The sequence below is a fragment of the Rhagoletis pomonella genome, unplaced genomic scaffold (genome assembly GCF_013731165.1).
Source record: "Rhagoletis pomonella isolate Grant_MI unplaced genomic scaffold, Rhpom_1.0 Rhpom_scaffold_00003, whole genome shotgun sequence".
In the NCBI taxonomy this organism is placed as follows: domain Eukaryota; kingdom Metazoa; phylum Arthropoda; class Insecta; order Diptera; family Tephritidae; genus Rhagoletis; species Rhagoletis pomonella.
In genome coordinates, this window is record NW_023458557.1 from 96,813,597 (window position 1) to 96,822,034 (window position 8,438).

The following is an 8,438-nucleotide window of genomic DNA, read 5'->3' on the forward strand; positions in this document are numbered from 1 at the left end:
CGTTGGTGCATACTACTTCAAATTAAATGTAGAAAAATGTATAATTACAGGCTTATAAGCCTTAATATATGTTTGTATCGGCAGCTCCACACAGTTTGGACATATATTGTAACTTTAAAAAAGTAAAAGCCGTAAAATAAGACAATTTCCTATTAGACTGTAAATGATATTCTAAATAGATTAAAACACATAAATATCGATAATATAAGCGAATTCCTAATTTAACCATGCCACCACTCTATTCTAATGTATCAGTAGTTCATTTGGCTCAATATTATGACAATGCAGCAAAAGTTATTTAATATAAAAAATCACCTTTCCATACTATTTTTGTGAAAGTTTTTCTCCATTGATAACCACGATATCTTTTATTTTTCTACTTTTTGAGTACAAAAAATTATACAAATCCAGCAATTTTAAATATTAATATTGTTCTGAAAACACCAAGTTCTTTAAAAATTGCGATAAAACGAATTACTAAAATGGAGTATTTTAGATACTATTTCCCAACGAATAGTAGTATAAAAATTAAGATCGGCAGCACTGAAAATAAGCATGCCGATCTTGTCAAAACCATAACAAACACGTCGCTACTGACAACACCTTGTTATTATTCCACCATGGCCACTTTTTCCCATTGAACCATGTTCGAATCGTAGAAATTTTTGAAAAACAAAGGGTTGCTTTTAGCATTTAAATTCTTAATGCGGAAATGGAGTTGCATTTAGCAGGCCTATTCTGTATTCCTGATAATTTTTAAACCCTTTTCGCATTCTGCGTATGGTAAATTGTGTTACCATCTCATAAACAGGTAACAAAATATTGGCCCGTGAAGTATGCAACACAAGAGTTTATACAAAACACGATGTAGGGAGACAGAGGTGGCGCATTTTGGCGAATTTAACCGAATCAGCTGTTCATGTGACGTCAGCATAGAATTGTCCGCGATAAGTTTGTTCTCGTACGAATAGTTACTAATAATTATTACTAGTTTTTGCTAATGAACATTTTTAACTATAAAAAATGCAGAAACAATTTGCTAAGAACTTGCATTACTAATTTCTACTAGCTTAGTGTTGCATTATTATTCTTTATTTGGCTATTTCTGGGCGTAATATTAAATATTTCTTCGATCGTCAATTTTCTGCTCAAAAAGTAGATGAATAGACAACTACGATTTGTTTACAAATGGTGGCTGCGTATTTTTTTGTCTCCTCCATCTCCTCTATTCGTTGCGAACGAGACGTCATCACCCACAAGAATGCGCAATCTTGTATTCTATCATTCTTGATAAAATTCCATAGCTGAATTGCTGAATAGATTAAACTGTTACCAAGGTACTTAGATTTGCGGTTACAAGAAGTGGTGTTATTATTTGGTAACAAAATTTTCCAGTGTCAAAATGTTAGGTAACAAGCAGAATAGGCCTGTAGGTAACGAATTTTTGTATGGATTACAGGCCTATTATGTGTTGGCAACAAAAATTTTGTTACCGGTAAATAAAGTTACTGGCAATTTTCAAACCCTTTTCGTATTCTCTACACTCTTGTAACCAGTAGCTTTTATTACCATCTCATGAGCGTTCTCACGACAGTCGGGTCTACGTAACCGGAACGACCCAGATTTATATCTGGCCAAGGACTGTCACTCCAGCAACACTCCCCAACAAGTCTTTGGGGAGTTTGTATGCTGTTACAACAACAACAACAACCATCTCATGAGCAAGTAATAAAATGTTGCCCCGTAAAATATGCAACAACAGAATTTCGACAAACATGCATAGCTGAATGGCTGAATAAATTAAAACGTTACCGAGGCAAATAGAATTGCGGTTGCAAGAAGTGGTGACAATTGTTGGTAACAAAATTAGCTTGTTACAAAAAGTTCGGTTACAAGCAGAATAGGCCTGTAACAGGTCTATTCTGCACGTTACCGAAGATTTTGTAACTGGAAAATTGTATTACCAAAAAATGTTACCAGTTCTTGTCACCGCGATTCTAGGTACGTTGGTAATGCAGTTAAAATATTCAGCAATTCAGCTATGAAGAATTGTGCAAATCCTGGCATTGCATTTTCACGGGGCAATAATTTGTTACCAGCTTATGAGATGGTAACAAAATTTACCGGTTACAAGAGTATACAGAATGCGAAAAGGGTTTAAAAATTGACAGGAATTTTATTTACCGGTTACAAACTTTATTACCAGCGCAGAATAGACCTGTAAATGTGCATTTAGAGTAGAATTTAAAGCAAAATGCGCTAAATGTGCTTTTACGGGTAAACAAAAACAGCCCATTACCAGATTGTGAGATGGTAACAAATTCTATCAGTTACAAATTTACAGGAACTTTATTTACCGGTTACAAAATTTTTATTACCAGCGTGAAATAGACCTGAGGGTCAATTCTCGTTCTGCAAGGGTTAAAAGTCAAATTCAGATTTTTTTTTAAATCCAAATTTCTCGAAAACGAAAGCACGGATTAGGGAATATGAATCTCTTTAATAAGATACATGTGCAGATCCTATTAAAATATGTAGTATAAAAAATAAATAAATAAATGTAATAACTACTTTCTAAAGAATATAAATTTCTTTAGCATTAATCATGCATTTTTTCCAAAAAGGTTATTTTATGAAAAATTTACGTTTTTCAGTGTTTTTGGTTTGAAAATATAAAAATGCATACAGTGCCGGTCAAAAGTACTTTTTATTCTAACCTATTTTCGATAATTTTTTATAAAAATATTGTTCATTCTACACCAAAGAACATAAAAATTGTATCTCTAACAATAATAATAATAGATTGGCGCTTACACATATGTTAGTGTTTGGCCGAGCTTCTCCTCCGACTTGTGGCGTGCGCCTTGATGTAGTCACACAAAGTGGAGAGACCTACAGTTTTACGCCGACTCCGAACGGCGATTGTATTTTTATGAGAAGCTGTTTTTCATGGCAGAAATACACTCGGAGGTTTGCCATTGCCTGCCGAGGGACGACCGTTGTTAAGAAAAAACCTTTTTTCTATATTTTTTGCGATGTTGCTTTGACCAGGGCTTCAAGTGCTGATGAGTGAAAGCGCGCACGGCCACAGCGGCCGACTTTGTGCAAAATTCAAGAAAATTCAATAAATAGCACTTCAATTAGTAGCACTTCAAATTTGGACTTTGCTATACTAAAATTTAATTGGGCTAGCAACCACATACTTAGAACTAAAAAAAAAAAAACAATAGAAAGTTGAAAATTAACATAAAATTTTATTGAATTTTACGGAATTTTGCACAAATGCACAAAGTTTGGACATTTTATTTTTATGTTTTTCTTGCTGTAGAATGAACTATATTTTTATAAAAAAGTCTCAAAAATAATTTAGAATAAAAACCTTTGTTTATATTGCGAAAGTTCAAAGTGCGAATACTTTTGTTCGGTACTGTATAAATTATGTACATACATCAACTGAAAGATAAATAAAATATAGACCACGAGGGACTGATTTAACAGCCGATTGAGCCAAAGGTATTTTTCTAAAAACTTATTAGAATACACACAAGAAGCCATGACATATGTAATTAATAAAAAGTTTTAAGGTAATCCCGAATATGGAGTTAATACATGTTTATTCCAATAGTAGCCAGTTTATACAAAATATAATCATATTTCTAATATGTATTTAACTTTTTCAAAACGGTCCACTTAACATAAAGAACTGGGTGGCTGGCTGTTGCTCTTTAATAATTTCCCAAATCGTAAAGTTTTGACGGATACAATGGGTAAAAATATGCATGCTTTTTATTATACATACATACATATGTACATATGTATTGTACATTAATATTTTTTAACTATAATATAAAAGTTAAATTCATAAAAATTGCTTTTAAAAAACATTAGTATACAAAAAAGGTTAGATAAATTCATTTACATGCATATACTTTTTATGCATGTGCAAATGCACTTTCATTTCATATATACTTATGTACCTGGCAGTCTGGAAATCAAATCCAAACAAACCCTTACTAAAAAGTGTTACTTCTCTAAAGTAAATAATCAACGTTTATCAATTTTGTAATTCACTATAACAGTCTAAGCTTAAATAATTTGGCAATTTTTCGACAAGAATAATAAACACAATTTTAACTTTCTCTATTAAATACAATAATTGTATGCACATTCTACTTCTTTACAATTAATAAATTATAAACCTAATCGATAGTGTAGAGACTTTTTCTTGCGAATGGTAAATAGAGAATCCATTTTGGTATTACAACCAAACATATGTATTTGCATGTTGTGCCAAAGAGATAATTCTACCAGCGTAGATAATGCATTATTTTGTGCACCCTTAGTTTTAATAATTTTTCTATATCTAAAGATCATCGTCGCCGATGCCTTCGAACGCTTCGTTGTGCACGGACTCCTCAGCGCCATTACGAAAGAAAACCGCTGAATATGAACTGGAATTAGATAATTTTGGATTGAATTTCGTTTTAGTACGTTGTGAAAGAAATTTAACTGGCGCCGTTGGGGATGATGATGAAGAAGAGCTTGAAGTGGTAGTTGTCGTTGTTGCAGATGATGACGACATCAGTTCAGTGGACAGGGATGGTGTAGAGACGGACGATGTAAGCATTGAAGGTGTATGCGAAACACGCCCATTCCGTGAAACGTAGGATAGCACTTGGGATGGGGTGTCTTTTGGAATGCGTGTATTTAGTCCATCGATAGAGTCTTTGCAATTAAGCAATTCATCGACCATTGATTGAAGACATACAGACATAAGCATCGCTTGTGAGCTGGTAATAGTAATCCAACGTAGATTTTGCTTCGACATCAAATATTCAAAAGCGAGTTGCAAATTTGTTGGTGACTTCAAGTAAGTATTTGCATTATCTCCCGCGCTATTAGAATTTGGTAGATCACTGGTATTAGTGTTATGCATGGCTGTTACACGCCAGCATCGCATTCTCGTCACTCTAAATTTTGTTTCATAGATTTTGCCTGCCGTTGCAGTACGCATACTTAATTCTCGATTGCCTATGGATATCAGTGCAGTAGTTCGTGGTTCAGGGTAATCGATGAGCGACGCACTAAATTGCAAGCAGCCATATAGGGGTAACTGCCGTGCCGCTTGGATGTACTCTTTTTGCAGCCCGTGCTCTCGCATACTGGCAAGCTTCTGTAAAACATCAGGTGCTGCTATAATCCAACCATTTTCTATATCAGAAGCTGTTTGTTCGAAGAGCAATTTTAATGACACAGGTTCTTGTAATAAACTGAGGTCATACAGGGGGTTCCAATAGCTCTTGCGCACCATTACCTGACATGAAGAAGTATATTCTTGAGCACGTAATCGAGACAAATATGGCGATTCAAAATCCATCAAACGTCTTAATAGCACCGATTTGTTTTGAGTGGTATCACTGTCTTTTCGACAAACTAAATATAGACAAAAGTGCCTCATGAATTGCGTAGGCAGTTGGACACATTCACACACTGTACGCAATACAGAGCTGGCATTATCACCGATATGGCAATTTACCTGCAGCGTAAAGTCGTTTGAAAGCCATACCTCTAGTACAACAGAAACACGCTTTAAATCACTTCCATTGTATTCATTACTAAGAACACCTTCGGCCAATGTAGTCTCTTGCTGTGCATTTAGCAGATAACTTTGAAAATGTTCCATTTTGGAAATAATCGCATCTTGCCCGCATAATTGTAGGTAGTGTTCTAAAGACGCACGTCTTGATTCCAACTGTCCAGTAGTTAGCGGAAGTAAACGTTTCGGAGGGAACGCAGCTGGCAATTGTATGTTGAGATCAGCACATCGACGACGCAGCTGTTCATGCAAAGCGTGCAATTGCTTATAGCGCAAACAGCAATGGTAGTTACCATTAATGTAGATATTGTAGCCTGTGTAGGTGGTTCCAGTTAGCTCTGCATATAATTCTTGAGTGTCGGGAATAGAGAAGTGCATTTCTTCGCCCGAAATTCTGGTACTTCTAGTTTTATTTTCTTATCACTACCCACACGTCAGTGCTAATAATTGATCTAAATGTTAGTGATCCAATGAAATATTTTGTGAAACTACGTAGAAAATTAACATTACGCTAAACTTTATATTAGTCACAGTCATTCACTCTTATTAATTTTTAATTAATTGATATTTGGGCTTTTGTTATTTTCTTGGTCTTTATTGCTGCCTTGTGCGTTAATGCAGAGTTGTTATATGCACAGGGCTGCATATTGACTTCCGACGAGTTAGTACGATCCCGGCCTAGTTCGAATTTTCGAAAGAAATTAAATAAATAAAAAAATCATATTTATTTAACTTAAAATATACGTGGCACGCTTCCTTAATTTTTTTGTATCAGGGTCGAACTAAAAGATTCTATTCGGAACATTTCCCAAGACTTTTACTGCAAAATGATGTTTGTTCATTTTACTTTATACATATTGGCTTGGACAAATTTGGTTTGCGCAATGCTTTTGTGTGGTTTAGGGGCAGGATTAAAAAACATAACCAAAACATATGTGGGCAAGTAAACAAACGCGAATTAGAATAGATAAATACGAGCGCGATAATAAATATCATGAAAGCCATAAATCCCGAATTGTTATTTGAGCATCGGCCCCATGAAAATATTTTAGGCTTATTTGAAGAGGAAAAGCAGTCCCCTCATGGATTTTTGCGCGTCAGTGCCCCTATGGTGCGTTATAGCAAGTTGGAGTTCAGGCGGTTACTCCGTCAACATGGTGTTAAATTGGCCTTTACCCCTATGGTTATTGCAGACTCATTCATTCATAGCCAAAAAGCCCGTGATAATGAATTTACAACATGCTTGGAGGACGTTCCAGTTATATCACAGTTTGCTGCACGTGATGCATATGAATTCTCCATAGCTGCTCAATTAATTTTTCCATATGTGGATGGCGTAGACCTGAATTGTGGCTGCCCACAATCATGGGCGATGTCAAAAGGTTATGGGTGTGGACTCTTAAGACACCCAGAACTAGTACGAGATATTGTACAAACAACTAGACGTGTTTTACCACAACACTTTAGCATATCGGTAAAGTTGCGCTTGCTCAATGGCTTTGCAGAAGAATCCATCAGATCTACAGTGGAATTAGCACGGCAGCTTGAAAAATGTGGAGCTACTTTTTTAACTCTACACGGTCGAACAATGTGGCAGAAAATATCCGATCCCCTTAATATAAGCGCAATGGCTGAGGTTAAGAAATCAATTCAGATTCCACTGGTGGTTAATGGCAACGTTCGCAGTTTGGAAGAGGCGAAGGATTTGCATGAAAAAACGCAAGCTGATGGTATAATGGCAGCGCGAGGACTCCTCTCAAACCCAACACTTTTTAACGGACAGTTGAAAGAGAGAGATACGCCTGTAGAATGTGTGCAGCAATGGTTGGATATTGCAACGCGCGCAGGAGATAACATACATTTCCAATGTTTTCATCATCATCTTACATTTATGTGGAGCAGCCATATGAAACGAAAATTACGCCTAGAATTCAACAGCTTCACCAACAAGCGACAAGTGTTTGATTTTTTTGAAGAACGGTACGGTTTAAAACCACAAGCGGAATCCCATACTAGTCCCCTCGAGTATACAAAATGCGTTTATCCTCAAGTTGAAGAGACTTCTAGCGTTGACTTAACTCAAAAGATGCCCAAATGGAATGAGAACTCTGATGGAAAATTCTTTAAAGAATTCAAAGAGGATGTATCGAAGAACAAGTCCAGCGAGCAAGATGATTTTGATTTAGAGGGTAGTTTTTTTTCAATATTAGATTGATATTCTTGAAAATGAACATAGAATATAGAAAAAAAAATCTAAAATTTTAAATAAACATTCGAGGTATTCGTGTTTCCATAAAAATGTAAACCGAAAATGCAAGTAAATAAGTTCAAACGGTTTATAACTGTTATGGGTGGCAACGCAACTCAGTTGCCAGCTTTCAGTTGCCAGTTGCCATCTGTAACACCATGTGCAATCTCGTATTCCTCGGACTAAAACTAGTAAAACTGTAAAAAAAAATCGCTCAGAGCGAGAGAGTAACATTGAAAAGTACGGAATCACTTTCTAGTAAAAAATGGTAACTTCTGTCAACTTCAACATAACCCCCGAATTTTGGTTGTAAATTTCTGCTTATTTTGTATGTAAACACACTCGGCTCATAAATAACCAAAAATACTTTGAAATTCATAAGAATCCACTTAAACAAGTAATTTAATACTTTTCAACATGAATTAGCAGAGTGCACTATTCTTTTGTTTACAATTTGGTTGCCAAACACGCTACAGCTGATCGTTTGACACATTTACCAGTATTTACCAGCAAAAACTCTTCGGACTAAAACTGGTTACGAGGCTTTAACGAGTTTAACGGAATACCCCTTTTATATTTAATTTCATAAAACAA

General features: G+C 35.5%; 2 protein-coding genes across 2 annotated transcripts; one reads left to right on the forward strand and one right to left on the reverse strand.

The window, feature by feature from the left end:
* Positions 1–3,577: 3,577 nt before the first annotated feature.
* On the reverse strand, positions 3,578–6,213 carry LOC118735900 (sorting nexin-17). Its single transcript, XM_036465922.1, has one exon. It carries the CDS (start codon positions 5,972–5,974, stop codon positions 4,364–4,366), a length of 1,611 nt encoding a protein of 536 aa, XP_036321815.1. The 5' UTR covers positions 5,975–6,213; the 3' UTR covers positions 3,578–4,363.
* An 89-nt stretch (positions 6,214–6,302) lies between these two features.
* Positions 6,303–8,037, forward strand: LOC118735901 (tRNA-dihydrouridine(20a/20b) synthase [NAD(P)+]-like). The gene has a single exon (XM_036465923.1). The coding sequence runs from the start codon at positions 6,591–6,593 to the stop codon at positions 7,809–7,811; it is 1,221 nt and encodes a 406-aa protein (XP_036321816.1). The 5' UTR covers positions 6,303–6,590; the 3' UTR covers positions 7,812–8,037.
* The last annotated feature ends 401 nt before the right edge of the window (positions 8,038–8,438 follow it).

What these genes read in the sequence shown, in the direction of transcription:
- LOC118735900 (XM_036465922.1), bottom strand. Translation starts at nt 5,974, where the DNA reads ATGCACTTCTCTATTCCCGACACTCAAGAATTATATGCAGAGCTAACT.
- LOC118735901 (XM_036465923.1), top strand. Translation starts at nt 6,591, where the DNA reads ATGAAAGCCATAAATCCCGAATTGTTATTTGAGCATCGGCCCCATGAA.